The sequence below is a fragment of the Thamnophis sirtalis genome, unplaced genomic scaffold (genome assembly GCF_051295495.1).
Source record: "Thamnophis sirtalis isolate CommonGarterSnake01/CBP01778 unplaced genomic scaffold, rThaSir2_p1.2 scaffold_10, whole genome shotgun sequence".
NCBI lineage: Eukaryota > Metazoa > Chordata > Lepidosauria > Squamata > Natricidae > Thamnophis > Thamnophis sirtalis.
This window is the reverse complement of record NW_028261390.1, coordinates 59,802,997-59,823,011: the sequence shown is the minus strand read 5'-3', so window position 1 is coordinate 59,823,011 and position 20,015 is coordinate 59,802,997. Positions and strand designations below refer to the sequence as shown.

General features: G+C 36.4%; 1 protein-coding gene across 1 annotated transcript; it reads left to right on the top strand.

The window, feature by feature from the left end:
- Positions 1 to 5,196: 5,196 nt before the first annotated feature.
- FGB (fibrinogen beta chain) lies at positions 5,197 to 17,793 on the top strand. Its single transcript, XM_014072135.2, has 9 exons — positions 5,197 to 5,314; positions 5,503 to 5,520; positions 8,718 to 8,930; positions 9,892 to 10,075; positions 11,605 to 11,832; positions 13,340 to 13,453; positions 13,814 to 13,936; positions 16,153 to 16,438; positions 17,307 to 17,793. Exons 1-9 carry the CDS (start codon positions 5,216 to 5,218, stop codon positions 17,533 to 17,535), a joined length of 1,494 nt encoding a protein of 497 aa, XP_013927610.2. The 5' UTR covers positions 5,197 to 5,215; the 3' UTR covers positions 17,536 to 17,793.
- The last annotated feature ends 2,222 nt before the right edge of the window (positions 17,794 to 20,015 follow it).

Below are 20,015 nucleotides of genomic sequence, written 5' to 3'. Positions count from 1 at the left end.
AGATGCGAAGTTATAGTCAGGAGCTGATGTTCCCAAACTTGGCCGCTTTAAGACTTGTGGACTTCAACTCCCAGAATTCTCCAGCCAGCAGAGCTGGAGAATTCTGGGGGTTGAAGTCCACAAATCTTAAAGCGGCCAAGTTTGAAGACCTCGGTTCAAGAATTTCAACCGGTGGCGGGGGGAGTCTTCTTAACTGCAGAAGCAGCCACGGAAAACTTATAAATAAATCATATTGCAATAAATTTCGTATATTAACAGTTCAGATGTGTGAGATGAACTCTCATGGTTCCTGCCTGGAGGAGTGCAAGCTTAAGCCCTCTTGAAATTCGGTTGGTCGCTTACAACGGGGGTTTCCCAATCTTGGTAACTTTTGAGTTGTGTGGACTTCAACTCTCAGAATTCCTCAGCCAGATTGGATGACTGAGAAATCCCGGGAGTTGAAGTCCCGGCGTCTTAAAATTGCCAAGATTGGGATTCCCCCTGGCTTACAAAACACAGAAGGGCGGATCGCAAGATCCACGTTCTGCTCTGTCTCTCCCAAGTTCCGGATTTGGTTCAAAAATCAAGAGTTTGCAAGACTTGTGAACCAGAAAATTCTAAATTTTAACTTTTCTTTAAAAACTCAAAAAAAAAAAAGAGGGTTTGTCAAAAATTAAAACTAGTTTTGGTGCTATTAAAGAAATGGAAAACTAGCATACTTCTGTAGGCTAAAATATAGTAATAAAGATCTACCAAGCAATTCTTTGCAGCCATTCCTCCAGTCTTTGTACTTATTTGTAGCCTATGACTATCATTAAGCGTTGTATTTTATGATTCGTGACGAATGTATCTTATTTTATGTACAATGAGATCATATGCACCAAAGACAAATTCCTTGTGTGTCCAATTACACTTGGTCAATAAAGAATTCTATTCTTTTCTGCAGAAAAGTGTGTTGGTGTGATCTGTGATACCCTGATAGACTCTAATTTGCATTGGTAACAAGGTTTGCTTAGTAGAGGATTCCCAAGATAATTGGTTCTTAAAGAAAGCCTGGTTTATCTTTGGGCCAGAAATTATAGAATTGAAGTAGCTACACCACCTGTTAAGGTCAATTAATTTTAGACTTTGGATAAAAATGCTGAAGTAATCTATGGAAAACGAAAAGCACTTGAAACAGAAAGGTTGCTAGTATTTTTTTTTTAAGGGAGATTTAATGGAGTGATTTTTTTAAGGCAGTCTCCTATGCAATTCAGATATTCAAAAGATAACAAAAATATATATTTACAGCATTATGAACTTTGCATAGTATTTTAGAGTTGCATACAACTTTGTACAACTTTCATCCTCTGGCTTCATGTTATATTTTGGGACAGAAAGTGCCATTACAGATTGTGAACAGTAGAGTGTGCAGTTTAGCTTGTTTCACAGCAAAGTACCAAAAATCAATTATACCAGTATCAAAAGATGGGGCCTTCCCCCCACTCCAAATGAAAAAAAAATCCAAAATCCAAACTGATGAAAGATTTAGGTTGGTTGTGGGTTGCAGTTCAATACTTCCAGAGGCTATTAGCTTTAGAACAATTAATACTATAAGCCTGTATAAGTTAAATCTCAAGATTTGTTGAATTTATCAGAGCTTGAGTTTAAAGATGATTGTTTCCTAATAAAGGAGTATCATGCTTTTGCGTGGCATGACAAAACCGCGCTCGACTAAAGCGCGCCCGATTAAACCGCGTCGCTGACATCATCAACAGGGCGACAACAGTGAGCGCGGAGAAAGAAGGGCGCTTTAAATAGTGCTTTGAAAGCAAGCCGATTCAACTTAAGGTAAGGGTTAGGGTTAGGGTTAGGGTTAGGTTTAGGGTTAGGTTAAGGGTTAGGGTTAGGTTAAGGGTTAGGGTTAGGTTTAGGGTTAGGTTAAGGATTAGGGTTAGGTTTAGGGTTAGGTTAAGGGTTAGGATTAGGTTTAGGGTTAGGTTAACGGTTAGGTTTAGGGTTAGGTTAAGGGTTAGGGTTAGGATTAGGTTTAGGGGGGTTAGGTTTAGGTTTAGGGGTTAATTTTAGGTGTTGCGTTTACAGCATGCTTCTGTCTCCGCGCTGTTGTCGCCCTGTGATGACATCAGCTACGCGGTTTCGTCGAGCGCGCTTTAGTCGAACGCGGTTTTGTGGTGGAACCATGCTTTTTGTTGCTAAATGATCATCTGCAAATAACTGGGCATTGGTGGGAAGAAAATGTGTAAGATGCAATGGACAAAATGGGCAAATTTCCCAATATATAAGGGTAGGATTTGCACTACGATGCTATTGCATGCATTTTATAATAATTTCAAATCCATGCCAATAACCAAAATATGCGATGACATACAAAATGCTAAGGAAACTAGGTTGATCACCAACAATTTCAAAATAATCACATATCTAATAATTTTTGCTTAATGGGTTTTAAGATTTTCCTTAAAATTGAATAATTTTCATTAAATACACTTGAGTATTTAATAGCTAAGTGACTAAGAGCTAATCTGATAATTCTATCAATTTTTTTAAAATCAGCTGTTGATTGTCTCTGTGTGTATTATAAATATGGAATATAAAAGCTGTCTTTTTTCAAACAACTACTTAAAAATGTACGTTGTGTAATCCTGTACTATGTGCTGCTACCATATTTATTCAGCTGGGGCAACTGAAAACTATATATTAGTCTTCACAAAGGGTTTTTGGTTGTTTTCTTTATATTGTGATTACATTAGATTCTCATTTACAAGAAGCTACTGCTGCAACTTATTGTTGTTTTTAGATTACAATTCGAGATATAGAGATAGACTGTTTGCTTTGCTGTTTTAAAAGTCAGAACAAACTTGCAACACCATTTGTGAAAAAAATACTTTTAAATGAACAACCAGAGGAACTGGTTGGCTTCCCCTTCAATATTGCTTATATTTGGTCAAAAGTCTCTGTTCCCGGTGCTATGTGCAAAGGCATTCTGATATGAGAGTCACCGAGAGGTGGCCTTGGCTCATCTGATAGATACGGCAGGATATTTCACCACTGTTTGAATAAACCCAGCAAGGCAAACAATGCAAGTTAGCATCTCTGTCCTCCACTGGCTAAATAAATAACTTGGTAAATGAATGAAAAACCAAGGAAGAACAAAATGCCTACCAACATCTTTACCTCCACTTCTGTTTACATGGAAAACACTGTTCTCCATCTAGTTTTAGCAATGCAGCTTATTTATATACTCCATTCTCATAAAAAGCTCAGGCAAGACAATATGCTACATGCTTAGTCATAATAGTTCAAAGAAACCATGATTTTCCTGTGTAATCTTTCCCTGATTTGAACTGCATTAGTAGATATTTCTTTACATGCTATTGCAGTTCAAATTAGGCAAACAGATTACACGGGAAAATCATGGTGGCAAGTATTGTGCAACATTGGTCAACAGGATAATAAATATAGTCAAATTATTTCCCCTAAATGCCGCAAGACATTATTTGTGGCCTAGCTGAGAAAACTATTTTGTAATGTTAACTTTGGTGCACGGTGTACTACTTCAATCATTGTCTATTTTACTTTGCTGATCTTATGAGTCATTGTTGGATGCTCTATTCCACATTTTCCTGTTATAACACTAGGACATCAACAGGTCAAACTATCTATATTAACAGATCAATCAAATATATTTAGGAATGGCTAATGCAAAAACATCAAATGTGACATTCTTATATTTTATATTACATATGTTTAAATCTCAGGGTGCTAATTAAATTCTGCTCCAAAGACTTTATGATAAATATACCAGAAGTGGTTAAGATGTTGCGCTAAAAATGGGAAGACACAGGTTTTAGTCCACCATCAATTCATAAATTCGCTGGTTGTCTTGGATGAAATAATATTTCTCAGCACATTCTGTTTCATGGAGATGTGGGAAAATTAGGAAGAAGGAATGATGAACAGTATATATGTTTCCTTAAGTTCCTCAGTGTAAGGCAGGCTATAACATAAATAACACTTTTACACATTCTGGCAGTTTCCAGACTTCCTTCCCAACCTCAACATCTATTAATTTATGGAATTGGATCATAAGTCCTTCATTGGACAGGATGCCACAGAAGGAGTATTTTTGAAAATAATATTGGTGGATGATTTTCAAGTCTTTTAGCTGCAGAATCTTCTCTTCATTATATAACCAATAATTGAGCAGGTAACACTACAATAAACCTGCATGCATGATAAAATTATATAGCCATCACATTTTTATTTTCTCAAAGATCAAGATACTACTGTAGTCACCTACAGCAGTATTTTGAACAGTAGGATAAATTCAGTATCATATAATGTGGCCCTACCACTCTTTTAGCTTCAGCTAGCCTAAGAAAGATTATTGCTGTATAATATAGACTTGGGAACATTTCTCAAAGTTGAGATGGCTATTGACAATCATCTGCAGAAAACTTGAGTTTATGTCAGGAAAAAAAACCATACAACAATACCATATCATAAATTCAGACATTATGTACTTCCATCCTAATTCCTGATTCAAACATGAGTTCTGGTTTTTTTGTCATTTCCCTCCCCCTATAACAGTTACTATTTCTTTTGTCCAGGTTTTTTTTTTTTTTTAAAAAAAAGTGGTATCCAGTATATAAATAACCATGGGATTTGATTATTTGATTTAATCAGAACAAAATACATGTGAATTCCCAAACATAACCTAAGTTTCTCTGAGACCTTGTTTTTTATGCAGGGAACAAATTTGCATTTACAATTGTTTTTTCTTTATGCAAGCCTTAAAACTCAATTGTACAGTAAGGCTTGTAATTGACAGACAAATTAGGTTTTTACCTGTGGTTCAGATTGAAGTGTCACTTGACAGTACAAATCGTACTGTAAGGAAACATCTCTAAACTACAGCTGAAGTTGCTATTGGTCAAAGATATAACCCAGATTCAAAGAAACGAGTTGTGCCCACTGAATACTGATCATTTTGAATCACCTCCATTTAATTTCTGTAAATGAGCAGAAACTATATTTTAAAAACTTTGTTTCTGTGCTTAAACTTGTGCATAGCAAATATTGCTCCATTAGTGACTTGTCCAGGCACAATAAGGTTAACTATTAACAATTGGAATGACAGTTGGACCTATCAGGAATCATTTAGTACCCCTCATGGTGACGCACTTATATAGGAGCTTGGATTTGCTTTCCCTAATTTGGGGGAAATACTGCAAAGATGTTCAGGCAACTCAGTATCACGAAGTTACTATTGCTCTTTCTTCTTTCTCTTGCTGTAGTTAAATCTGATGAAACTGCAGACTATGATGAAGATGAGGTTAGAATATCACTTATTTTATATGATAGCATGTTTTCTATTTCATCTAGATTAAAACATATTTCTGATTAGTATAAATGAAAGTTTGGTTTTCAACTTAATGTAAGAAAAACGTGCTGCACTTTTGATCATCTGAGTACATATTTTCAATTTCTCTCTTCATTTTCTTCTTCTTTGTCTTTATACAGGTAACTGATGCACCACTGGTAAGATTTTTTTTTAAAAAAAATTTTTTTAGTTAAAATATTTAGCATATAGTGGTTTATGCTTGTTTCTGTGGTAGACGGCATTCTGGTAATGTGTTAATAGTGTCTTATCAAATGCCTTAATGCAGAAAAATCTTTATACAGAAAAATTAAACTTGTCTGAAAAATTTAAATTTGAAAGCAAATTTTATTGTTACTAGGAATGAAATCTGGTAGGTATAAGGGGAACCAGTTAATTTTATTTCATTTAAAAAGAATGTAAGAAAAAAAATGTGAAAGTGTTCTTCATTCCTATAGTTAAGTGGGTGGAGTATAGAATCATTTGTCTTGATAATGCACACTGAAGATATGTTAAACAAAAACCTATTGTGAGCAGGTAATCACGGAACTTTTCAGAAATTAAAAAATATTCCGTATTAGTCTAAAAACTATTAAATGTTTTATTCCGCTCAATAGATACTTGTAAATAAATTTTTAAAACTTTGTGGAATGAAATATGGTATTAGATTACTTATTTACCAATAAAATGTTATACAAAATATATGATTAACATTGATAATCCATATAGCTAATATATACACATGTACATAGATATGTTATCCAGTGGTGGGTTTAAAATTTTTTAGAACCTCTTCTGTAGGTGTGGCCTGTTTTATGGGAGTGGCTTGCCAGCCATGTGACTGGGTGGGAGTGGCTTGCCAGCCATGTGACTGAGTGGGAGTGGTTTGGCAGTCATGTGACTGGGTGGGCATGGCCAACTTGTAAAATGTGATGAAACTCACTTAACAACGGTCTTGCTTAGCAACCAAAATGTTGGCTCAGAAACTCTGGCATTGAAGTGAGCAAGTCTTAAAGCTGTCAAATTACAAGAACCTTGCACCCCTACTAACCCTTTAGAAAAAAAAAACCAGGGGTGTTCAAACTTGACAGCTTTAAGACTTGTGGACTTCAACTCCCAGAATTCCTCCTCTTGCTCTTCATGATGCGAGGACAGGCAGTGGGAGGGAGCTGGAACCGGTTTTAAACGGCACTGTAGATTTGTGGAACCTCTTCTATAGAAGAGGTTAGAACTGGCAGGAATCCACTCCTGATGTAATCTAAGAAAGTAAAAAAATTGTTTCTCTTCATAGTTGTAGCCATAGAGCTTCAAGTTCTTCAGTCACTGTCTTTTATTTTAAAGTACAAAATATTTTAACTGCTTTCCATGTTTTTTTTTTCAAATTTATCTTTTGTTGTATAAAATGTTGTGTGAGAAATTTTTGGAGATAATACCAATCACTTCCATGATTTTTGAACTCTGATTTCTTATATCCAGATTCATAGCCCACATCCACAGAACTGTATTGTTCCTGAAGTAGATATAACCCATAAGAACTTGATGTCTTGAAACTTTTCCTGGCTATTTTAAACTGATTTTTATATGCTGCAGCTTTGTTTCTTTTTCCTTTCCGCATATGTAGATTTTTACATTTCATTTGTCTTGGTACGGTAATTTATTCTTAGGTCATCTGTTTAGTTAAAGTTGGCTTCCATAATCAGAGTCTGGATGAAATCTGAATGACTTCTACTGGTCTTCCATTTTTTTCTTTCTTTCTTTTTTAGCCTAGCAATGATATTTTTAGGATTAAGCTATCTAGCACACTCTTTTTCCCAACAAATATATACTGTGTGTGTGTATGTGTGCGTGTATATTGTATGTGATATTTGACAGCATTAAGCAGAAGGAGGTCAAGTCTTTCGCCATGCTATTTTTCTCTTTTAGTCATATAGTTAGAGGCTACTTCTCCTCCATGTGGTTTCAGATCAACTTTTATTGTGCATTATATTGAACAATTCAAATATAAGTCCTGCCCACAGACACATTTTAGAGATGTGTGTTGCTTGCTGCTTCCTTCAACAAATTAACATTTGAAATGAGATTCCCCCTGCATTCGGTGTAGCTCCCACCCTGATGGTGTTCCATGGAGCCTTCAAGACATAGTTATTCTCTCAAGCCAGGGAGTGAGATGGAGGGGCTCCCTGACTGGGCGTCCCTGCATGCCTATTACTTTTCTGGTCTGTATATTGTGCCCAAATCACATTTGAGTTTTGGCTTGTCTTGGTTTTTAATATTAGTATTTGTGAGCTACTCAGAGTCAGTTGGAGTTGGACAATGTCTGAATTAAGTAAACAATCTAATACATAAACATGTTTCAGCTGGAATCCTATTTTGCATTTTTTAAGAATAAATCTCATTGAACGAATGGGTTTTACATTTGACTAAATTAACAGGACTAAATTAATTTGTTAATGTTAATGCTGTAAACCTTCAGCTCAACCCGTCATGTTTGCAATTATAAATCCATTTGTTTGAGACTAATAGAGCTTTTCTCTGAGTAGATGTATATTGTGAATTAGTACTCTGCAGTTGTGCATAATATAATAAGAGAAGACAACAGCTCTTTGAAAGAAGAGATAGCATTATTCTATGGAATTATGGATTATTACTTGTTTGTGCCTTAATCTTTTTTTCTGTGGATGGAAATAATTCATACTTATGTTACCTAATCAATATGGTTTGCGTAGTTCCCCAAATCATGATTTTTTAAAAAATATTGTTGAATAAGATGCATTGTACTAAAACATAAGCAATATAAACCATTGCTAACAATCCACAGAAGATGAATTAATACTGCACCTTAAATTAAAACCAAACCAATGATATTGTGCCATAGTGCAATTTAGGAATCTAGCTATTATTGTTAATCATCTAGTAAAAAAATTAAAATGTTAATTAGGTATTGTTTCTAATCATCTCCATACAGTCTACAGTACAAGTTAATTATTATTTAATTTGACCAATTAGTTTTCATGAAAGAAAACTTAACAGGCTTATTATAAAACATTAAATCACCAAGAGTATTCATGTATCATAACTAAGGTACTGAAGTAGGATCTGGAATGATTGGTGTCAACTTGATGTCCCAAGGAAAATCAGGATATAAATCTAACAAAGTAAAAAAAAAAAAAAAAAACAAGAAAAATACAGTACACAGAAATATTCCAAAAAGCATGGCACAATTTGTTTTACATGAGTTTGCATCACTTTTTTTTTTTTGAGAATTTGATTATCTGTGTTTTTTGCTAGAAAATTTGTCATCTTGAAAATGCTTGATGGTTTGCAATTTATAACAGTATTTTTCCTTGATGCTAAATAGATTGAAAATAAAGGTGAGGCGGTGGATGCACGAGGTCATAGGCCTTTGAACAAGAAACGGGATCCACTTCCGACTCTCAGGCCAGTTCCCCTCCCTCCTGTTGGTGGTGTGAGATACCGAGCACGTCCAACCAAAAAGCCTGTTACTGGTGCAAGGCTAGGCCCCATCGTTTACCCTGATAGTGGTGGTTGCAAACACTTGGCAGAGGAACTGGTAGGTATTAGTTGTACTGAGGTAGAGTTGGGCTGGAATATTTAAGACTAAACAATATGTTGCTTTCATTAAAGTTTCTTTTTCAGATTTATGGCACATTTTCTTGAATAGAATGTTTATGTGCAAGCCCATGTATTATTTCCTCTGGACAATAAACCATTACAAGTAGAACACACATACGCCCACACAAACATAGATTCCTAGGAGGATTGTTTCAAAACACACAAATTAGGTCATTGCAATTATAATTGTTTGAGTATATCTTCTCTTTCATTATTTGTCTGATACGATTAAATCAGTGGCAGAGAGGTCAACATGTCCTTCCTCATAGAACTCCATGAGGCACCAAGTTCAGAATATTGTTGGACTCATTTCCTGTAACCCTGCTTGAAGAAGGAATGGGCAGGACCAGATATCTGAGTTTGATTCATTTATTTTTTAAATCCTTTTAGGACTCCTTCCAGTGATCTTTGATGGCACCATGGGGAAAAGGGGATTTGCATATTTCTGCAAATTCCCATGAATAGCGCACTTAGTCTCACAAGATCCCTAGAATCAGTGGTGGGATACAAATAATTTAACAACCGGTTCTCTGCCCTAGTGATTTCTTCCAATAACCGGTTCCCCAAATTGCTCAGAAACTTAACAACTGGTTCTCCTGAAGTGGTGGGAACTGGCTGAATCCCACCACTACATAAGATCCATAAAAATTACTCTTCATATCATAAGGGATTATTATTTGGAAAATATTACTTGTATTGCTGCGAGATGTTGTTGAGAGGAAAGATTTTTATGAGGCTCATAGCAAAATAGAAAATAATTAAGCTCTCTCAATCAGATTGTTCAATGTAGTTTTGATAACAAAGAGAGCTATCCTGACAGTTACTCTTTGCAATTTTTGAAGGTTATTTTATCATTTCTAATTTTGAATTAACCTATTGAATTTGTTGTTCTTTTTAAGGGTGTATTATGTCCAACAGGTTGTGAACTGAGAACCGAACTATTGAAGCAAGAAAACACAGTGAAGCCAACTGTTAAGGATCTACTAGACAAAACAAAGAATCTACATCAGTCCTCCACAACTATCCATACTTATGCCCATTTATTGGATGAACGTTTAGCCCAAAAGCAGAAACAATATAGAGGTAACATGTCCAACAGTAAATTTGGGCAAAACTGCCTTGTTTTCATCATGAAAGTTTTGTTTTTTAAAAAAAGATGGGGGCGGGTAGCAAAAAATATGAAAAGGCAAATACATTCTGCACCTATTTGGGAGAACCTGTTGGTAACTTTCTAAGTAGTTCAGAGAACCGATTGTTGGAAGAAATCTCCTTTTGTTTTTTTCCACTTTACAGGGCTAATCCTGTAAGGAAGGCAGGAAGGGAACATTCTGGTGTTGTTTCTAGCCTAACCTTTATTGACCTGCTATAGAAACTGCCTTTCTGGTTAACCCTTATTACATTGCAACAGTTAAGGCGAAGCGCCCATTGACCTGAGTGACCTTGAGTGGGCCAAGCCCACCCAGTCACATGACCATCGAGCCCCTCCTATCCAGATAGTCATTAGGGCAGAGAACCGGTTGTTAAATTATTTGAATCCCACCACTGATGAGAAGCAAAATGTCTTCAAGGAAACACCCCCCACCCCGAAAGTCCAGTTGCCTTTTGAAAAAAAATATCTTTGGGGCAACCATGACCTAGATGACTGAGAATCTCCATAGACACATGATCTAAGCCAAAAAAGGTGACAAGTGATTTATACATAGTAAATAAAGCTTATATGTGTTTGCTTTAATATCTGTAAAAATTAACTTTAATCAGTGTCGCATTTTCTTTATAGTTATACAATAGGTATCATAAATAACAGTTTTCTAGTATAATCTTGTATTTATTTAAAAGTGAGTTCTGTCTTTGGTTGCAAAATCTGCAAATCTGGCGCAGTGGTTAAATGCAGCACTGCAGGCTACTGCTAGATCAGCAGGTCAGCGGTTCAAATCTCACCGGCTCAGGGTTGACTCAGCCTTCCATCCTTCCGAGGTGGGTAAAATGAGGACCCAGATTGTTGGGGGCAATATGCTGACTCTCTGTAAACCGCTTAGAGAGGCCTGAAAGGCCTATGAAGCGGTATATAAGTCTACTGCTATTGCTATTGCTATTGCTTGTGAAATTTGACATGCACAGTATGCCAAATTTGTCACATCAGTTGGTTCCTAAACTGAGTAATTAGTAATTCCCAACCTGGGCTATTAAATGCTTTTGACAAACATTTTCTTTCATTTTTTGACCATTAACCAATTCTTCCTGGGAATGATGAGTCCTTGAATAATCTAGGAACCCAAGAGTGAAAACTACTTAAATTAATATAATAATACCAGTCGAGTTCTCGATCCAGTAATCATCTGTGATCTTTGTTTAAGAGGAAAAGAGAAAAAAAGTTTTGGCCCTGGTTTATAAAACTGCAAAATTGTAATTATTTATGTAGCATATAGTGCCACCTGTTCATAGAAATTTACATAGATTGGGAAGCCTTTTATCCTGGAGCTTTAGAATCTAGAAATAAGCATAGTACAGGAATTAGAAGAACATGGAAAGTCTTAATATCTAGTCAAATGTATTTTGTTGTTCTTTTTAAAAAGCTTGCCTCCTCTTCACATTCATTTCTCCTTTTTCTCCAGATAATCAGAATTTAATTTCCCAATATAACAGAGAACTTGAGGACCACTACACTTTCATCAAAGAGAAATTAGATAACAACATTCCATCCAATTTACGACTTCTTCGTTCAGTTGTGGATACTCTGAACAAAAAGTTACAAAAACTAGAAAACGCTATTACGGAACAGTTGTCTAAATGCCAAACCTCTTGTACAGTTTCTTGCAATGTCCCAGTTGTGAGCGGCAAAGGTAATGTTTCATTTCTCCCACTTGCTTTGCTCTTAGAAATGAGACCGATTCTTAGATAGCTTAGACTGCTGCAATTATGGAGAGAGCCTTACATTTCAGTCTCCTGCAAAGTTAACATTGCTCATTGCTTTGTATCAGTGTCGTATCTCTTTGGATTACCAACATTTGTCCTGGCTAATTACACTACCTAACACTGCATAACACTGATGCACTTTTTGAATCCAACATCCCTAGATTCTCATGTTGTCCCTCATGGCCCTTGTAACTGGCTGTTGACATTTCTGAGATAAAAATGAAAATCTTTGAGGATTACAAGCCAATATGGTTAGATGTGAGACCTGTGATGTATGAAACTAGAGTTATGTGTATACTTTGATAGCCTCCTCCTTTCCTTCCTTCCCGGAAAAGGAGAAGTTCTTTGTGACTACGGAGAACATTTGAAATTCAGTTAACAAATGCTGCATTTATAGCTTCACAAGTTACCTTTTCTAGCTGCAGCAACCTGGCTGTTGTTCCTTTCCTTCCTCTTATTTCTCAACCGTCTAGAGCAGGGGTAGTCAACTTTTTTATACCTACCGCCCACTTTAGTATCTCTGTTAGTAGTAAAATTTTCTAACCGCCCACCAGTTCCACAGTAATTTATAAAGTAGGGAAGTAATTTTACTTTATAAAATTTATAAAGCAGAGTTACAGCAAACCCCTACCGCCAACCATGGAAGCTGAAACACCCACTAGTGGGCGGTAGGGACCAGGTTAACTACCACTGATCTAGAGGAATATGGGAGAACTAATTCTTGGACTTTTAAGTTAATACCACATATTCTAAAAGTATATCTTTATCCTTGCATTTCATGGACTTATCTGCACAGGTAGTCTGTCAGGAAAGCTTTCATTCAAACATTGTTTGAAGTTAGACTTCGCCATAGCACAACAGAAAAGCTTGACTCCATAAACTCATTGCCATATTCAAAAACAGCAGAAAAAAAATCATAGATATGACATGGCTTGATAAATTCCACTAGTTTGGATAAGAAAGAAGTCAGGTATACACAGAGAATTTGTCTAACGCGGAAAAAAGCAATAAAGATCTATCAGCCTCAAAATTTACATCTGAGACCTTTTCCTCACACCCTTCTTTGGTTGTTTTTCCCTTAGCCTTGAGAGTTGGCTACATACAGTATGTTTCATGTACGGTATATATAATAGTTATTTTTTTTACCTCAGCACTGACAGCATCTGTGTGGCCAAATTAAATCCTTACAGTGGGATGGGCAGAAGAATTTCCAAATTAGCATTTCTAAAAATGCATTTTAGTCCTAGGTGAGGCAGAGATCTCAAAAGCAAGCAGACACTTGAAAACACTCGGATAGGTGTTTTCTGCAGATAAAAATCTTCAAGTTCTTCCCTTGCAGTTTTAATTATGTTGTAGATTTCTATGGTTTACTTATTCCTCTGTTCAGAACATTTTTGTTGCTGACTAAACGATATAATGTGCTTCTGTTTGCAGAGTGTGAAGACATATATAGAAAAGGAGGTGAACGGTCTGAGTTGTACCTTGTTCAGCCTGATCCTTTCGTTAAACCATTCAAAGTGTATTGTGATATGACCACAGAAAGTGGAGGTAATTGTTAAGCTAATATCCTTAATCAAAACGGTTTCACATGATGGATCCACCAACTTTATAATATTCACTTCCTTCTTCAAGTATTGTATGTATACAATGATAAGAGGAAAAAAGAAAAAGAAAATCCACTTCCAAATGCTGGGATCTTTTTGTCTCTACGCAACAGACTGAGCATAGAAGGATAGGGCACATGGTTGGCTAGCGTAACAGTGATAACAAGGGGGAGTCCATTCAGAGTGAGAACTCTACAAAGGGCATCTTGTCCCTTCCCCACCCTCCAGTTATGGAGCTTTATGGAAATATTTCAAGAAAGTGGGTTATATAATAGTTATTAATAATTGTTATCATTTTGAACAGGTTGGCTTCTAATTCAAAACCGCCAAGATGGGAGTGTTGGGTTTGGAAGAAAATGGGATGCATATAAAAAAGGTTTTGGAAATATCGCTTACAGTGGTGGAAAGAACTATTGTGACACCCCAGGTAAGAATCTGTTTTCCAGCAGTGTGTATCCGTACATAGTTAACAGTTGCCAATTTTGCTGATGCAAAAGGTAACAGATATTTCATTCTTCTTTAAATGATTTTTATTTTATTTTTTATTTTATTTTTTATTTTATTTTTTATTTTATTTTTTATTTTATTTTTTATTTTATTTTTTATTTTATTTTTTATTTTATTTTTTATTTTATTTTTATTTTATTTTATTTTTTATTTTATTTTTTATTTTTATTTTATTTTTTATGTTTTATTTTATTTTTTATTTTATTTATTAATTGTATTAATTGTATTAATTGTATTAATTGTATTAATTGTATTAATTGTATTAATTGTATTAATTGTATTAATTGTATTAATTGTATTAATTGTATTAATTGTATTCATTCATTTTATTCATTTTATTTATTATTTTATTTTATTTTATTTATTTATTTTTATTTGATTTGATTGAAAAGTTAAATTACAAAGTTTAAAAAAAAGAAAAAAACATTCACAGAAGCAAACAAACAAAAAGCAAACAAAACAATAACAAGTGCATAAAAATAACACAAACACATATACATATGGCTCCAGTTGAATATTGATAAATATATTACAACAATATTAGTTTCCCACCCTTTACCAAACAGGCTCAATTTTTTTTCAAATGTCTTATTTTATTTACAAATTATTAATCTGTCCTCTATACTATATTAATGGCCCAATAGTTAACAGGTAGAACAACAAATAAACAAACCAAAAATAAGATTAAATTTTCAAAACCCTCTGTAGTAAACTGTTACTTTATTTAATTCATACAAAATTGACCATGGCTTCATACTTTAATCTATCTGAAGTCATCCTAACTTTTAACTCTGATTCATCCTGGATCAATAATCAATTATTGTTTGTTAATACCACCTCTTATCAATTGTTGCCTGGTTAAATATAATAGATCCAGTCTATTCTATTATTAATCTAACTAAAGTTGATCTATCTTCTCCCAAAAGTCCAACTGAACTTGCTTTTGAGTTAAGTACGATAAATCAATTCACCATCTATTTCAATCTTCTTAGAGAAAACCAGTTCATTAAGCTTTTTACTGTTATAAAAGAGGGCAATCCTGAACTTTTCTATAACATCCATATCTGCCTCAATCTCCTTCACCAATCTACCATTTTCAAATCAAATTTCTTTTGTGAATCTAATTTCCTTGCATTTACTCCAGTTACTTGCATTTCAATGTTTTTTGCGATCATTACTTGTCAACTATTTAAAAAAGTATTCAAGTTGGGTTTCCATATTACCAAACTTTTTTTTAAACTATGGTACCAGCCATTTTTCCTTGTCAGTAATATGATACATTGTTTGCTCTGGTGTAACTTGTGAAGTATTAGTACCACTTTATTAAGCCTTAGTATGGCCACACTTGGAATACTGCATCAGGTTCCGGTCACAAAACATAAAAAAATATGTTGAGACTTAAGAAAGTCTTTGTCAAATTGCTTTGACCTCAATAAAAAGAACATGCAATAGCAATAGCAATAGCAGTTAGACTTATATACCGCTTCATAGGGCTTTCAGCCCTCTCTAAGCGGTTTACAGAGTCAGCATATCGCCCCCACAGTCTGGGTCCTCATTTCACCCACCTCGGAAGGATGGAAGGCTGAGTCAACCTTGAGCCGGTGAGATTAGAACCGCTGAACTGCAGATAACAGTCAGCTGAAGTGGCCTGCAGTACTGCACCCTAACCACTGCGCCACCTCGGCTCTTCAAGTCACCAGTCACTACACGTTGTCCTGCAATTTTTTTAAGTATGCACTCAGAATACTGGAAAAAGTAAATAAGGACATATAAATCATATTTTTCATATTTTTCATACATCCACAACTGGGGTGGCTTCCGGAAGTCACTATTGCCAGTTTGCTGGTGGGTGTGCTGCGTGCGCATGCTTGATAAAAATTGTTCTGCGCATGGGCGGAAGCAAAAAATAAGATGATAAATGGTTTGGGGGTGTGGTAGGCCTGAATCGCTGCTAGTTCCAGCGACCCAGGCTGCCAAACCACTACTGGTTCGGCCAAACCAGTCCAAACTGGTAGGAACCCACCACTGATCCCGAATGACTTTGGTCCAGTTATTATGGTACAGCTGTATGACAGATTGAAAACACTGCTTAAAATCTGATGAAAATAGATTCAGGGGATTTATTTTGTGTCATAGGTGAATATTGGCTTGGAAACGACAGAATCAACCAGATTAGTAAATTGGGGCCTACTGAACTTTTAATTGAACTGGAAGATTGGGATGGCAATAAAGTTAAAGCTCACTATGGAGGCTTCAGTATTCAGAATGAAAACAGCAAATACCAGCTCTCCGTTAGTAACTACAGGGGCACAGCCGGAAATGCACTTTTAGAAGGAGCTTCACAGCTATTTGGTGAAAACAGAACAATGACAGTCCATAACGGCATGTTCTTCAGCACTTTTGACAGAGACAATGATGGGTGGTAAGTATATGCTTTTTTCATTCAGTTTCTTTATAGTTTTATATAGCAGGTCCACAAAAAAGTCTTTGAAATATATTTGCAAATCATCCTCCTGCAGAAGATTTTTGGGGGTAATTTTTTTTCCCTGTAGTTCTTTCTGAATGAGCTCAGATGAACTCAGTGAAATTCATTACAGAAATTCATATCATTTGTCCAATTTTTATCCCATGTTTTCTCTGGGAACTCAAGATTGGAGGAATACGGTTGTATTTTTTTTTCTTCCACTTTTCTTCTCAGCACATCTATGGAACAAATTAGGCTATGAAAAAGTGACTGGCTGAAAGTCACCCAGTGAGTTTCCATGATTGAGCTGGACTTGAATCTGTCTCTTTGATCTTAGTTCAATAGGAAAATCATTTTAACTCTTCATTAGAGCTATACAGTGTTGCTTTTCTGTCTGGAAAAGATTATAAAGAATAGGCAAAAAGTAAAATTATGAGTATCCGATATTCCTTTTTTGGACAGCTGATCTTCTGGAGCAGTTGCATTGATTAAAACAAGTAACCTTATCTAAGTAAAATACGGCCGTTTCTTATTGTCTTATATATAGCAATGCTTTGTTAAAGCAGTACTTCACATTGTTTTGTTTGGGATTTAAGAAAGTTTCAGGTACAGTAAATACTAAATAAATGCACTTTATTGGGAAACCACTGCAACCACTTTATTAAACCACTGTAATCAAAACTGGAGTGTTTCTATTATTTTTATTATGTGTGTGTTACAGCAGTGGATATATACACATAGTAAGATAAGGGAAGATGCATAGTATATATTTACATTTCAGTTATTGGTATCTATTTTTAAAATGTTTTGTGTATTTAATTCACAGGATAAACCCAGATCCCAAAAAGCAATGCTCTAAAGAAGATGGTGGTGGCTGGTGGTATAATCGTTGTCATTCAGCCAATCCAAATGGCAGATACTACTGGGGTGGAGAGTACACCGCAGAAATGGCAAAACATGGAACAGATGATGGAGTTGTATGGATGAATTGGAAAGGTTCCTGGTACTCACTCAAACAAGCCAGCCTGAAGCTGAGACCAATTTCTCAGTCCTAGTAACAATGATTATTTAAATAAATAATTGCAAGTGTCTGAGATCAGGTCTGTTTCACGATACTCAGCTTTTACCTTGCATAGAAGCAGTGGAGAACAATAAAACAATTCTTCCTTGGTGATTTCTTTAAAAGCATTTTGATGAAAATGGAAAGACCATGCTGGAAATGCCTCTACCAACCGATTAAAACAATGTTATTTGTGATGTACAGAGGGGCAGTGCTGAAACCTACATTTTGCTAAATAAATATTTTATCCTAATGTCTGCCCATTAGCTTACTCACTGAAAAATAGATTCATAGGTAGTGAGGTTTTGTCTCACATTTTGTTGGAAATTCTTAATAAAGCAAGCCAAGTTCTATGGACAGGATGCTTAGTCTTTCTAGCTTCCTTCTTAGTATGCAAACATGATTATACCATCTGTTTAAAACAATATTGTCATATCTTTCGTTTTACATTGTTCTCATAGCTCTTAGTATATTTCTGATTTTTTTTTAATCATTGGAGACTAAAACACTTCTGGATTTATACCATAACTTCTCAAGCCCTGCAAGACATGTTAGAGGAATATTAAGGTTGGGAATTTCATTTTCAATATATTTGTAATGCACACATTACACACAATATTAGATAAAGGTAAAGGTTCTCCTTGCACATATGTGCTAGTCGCTCCCAACTCTAGGGGGCGGTGCTCATCTCTGTTTCAAAGCTGAAGAGACAGACGCCTCCGTGGTCATGTGGCTGGCATGACTAAACGGTGAAGGTGCACAGAACGCTGTAACCTTCCCATCAAAGGTGGTTCCTGTTTTTCTACTTGCATTTTTACATGCTTTCGAACTGCTAGGTTGGCAGAAGCTGGGACAAGTAATGGGAGCTCACTCCGTTATGTGGTGCTGGGGATTCGAACTGCCAAACTGGCAACTTTTCTGATCGACAAGCTCAGCATCTTAGCCACTGAGCCATCATGTTAGGAAAATGTTAGGAAAGCTTTATTAAATTTATTTGCTGCCCATCTTGCCACCAGGAAACTCTGGGCAGCTCACAACATTACACACACACACACACACACACACACACACACACACACACAAGGGGAACTGCTATTAGTAGATCAACCACCTCCAGTGATATTCCCCAAAGGACCTCCAACTGACAGGGCCAGGTCTTCAAGGTCTTTCAGAAAGTCAAGTGAAAACAACATGCATGATCCCAGGTTGATTTCTGGCATCCCTAGTTAAACGAGACAAAATTAAGACAGATCTCTGATAAGGTTATTAGAGAGCTGAAGTCTCTCCGAGGTAGCAGTGTAAGGACGTGGATCTATGTTTAGACAGGGTATGAGATAAATTCCTAGAATCATGTCATGCTTGTCAGCAGATTGTAATGGTTTTATAAACAAAGCATATTTGCTTCCAAGTAGGTCCTGCTGTCATCAGTGAGATTACTCTGTGGAAGTATAGCCTCATTTTCTAGCATTAGGTTGATACTTAATAGATAATAGAGTCTAGTATTTTCAGGATACTGTTGACTTGGGTGCCTCTTTGATCCGTTGACAAGTTTCTGTCATTTCCCCCAATGCTCCAAAAATGCTACCATGACATTTCCTCAGAGGAGGTTAGTTGAAATGATGAGTAGCCTCTTGGTTCCAGTAAGAACATAGAAGTAACTTGGTGGATCCGGACATTCTTCCATCTAGTCTAGACGTCTGTGCTACATGGGGGCCAATTGGTTGCATTTGGACAATGCACAGGTCTGGGTTAAAGGGTATACCCCTTCCACTGTTCATCTGCATGTATCACACATACATACCAGTGGTGGGTTCCGGATCCCATTGCAACCAGTACGGTGCAACGGGGCCCGGCGTCTTCCACATGAACATGTGCAGTGCATGCGCGCATGAATGCAGCACGCGCATGTATCCTTACTTCTGCGATGCTCTGCAATGCCTCCACGACGCTCCAGCTGCTCAGCGGAGTGTCGTGCAAGCACAGTTAGCAATAGCAATAGCATTTAGACTTATATATCGCTTCATAGGGCTTTCAGCCCTCTCTAAGCAGTTTACAGAGTCAGCATATTGCCCCCAACAACAATCCGAGTCCTCATTTTACCCACCTCGGAAGGATGGAAGGCTGAGTCAACCCTGAGCCGATGAGATTTGAACAGCCGAACTGCAGAACTGCAGTCAGCTGAAGTAGCCTGCAGTGCTGCATTTAACCACTGCGCCACCTCGGCTCTTCCTGTTCGCTCCATGCGTGTGTGCGTAAGTGCTGAAGAGCTCAAATACTGGTAAGGAGCGTGGGCAAGTGGGCCCTCCGGAGCAGCGTACCAGAACAGTACCGTACTGGGGTGTACCGGTCGTAATCATCATGCGCAGACCATGGCCACCCCAGCTCTGTGAATGGGAATGTTGTTAAAATATTCATGACTGGGAGAGACATGGAAACTAGGTCAGCCAATGAATAGGCATAGCAACTAAGTCAGCC

Coding starts and splice junctions, on each gene's coding strand:
- FGB (XM_014072135.2), top strand. CDS start 5,216: ATGTTCAGGCAACTCAGTATCACGAAGTTACTATTGCTCTTTCTTCTT. Junction 10,076..11,604: donor AAAGCAGAAACAATATAGAG/GTAACATGTCCA, acceptor CTTTTTCTCCAG/ATAATCAGAATTTAATTTCC. Junction 11,833..13,339: donor CCCAGTTGTGAGCGGCAAAG/GTAATGTTTCAT, acceptor TTCTGTTTGCAG/AGTGTGAAGACATATATAGA.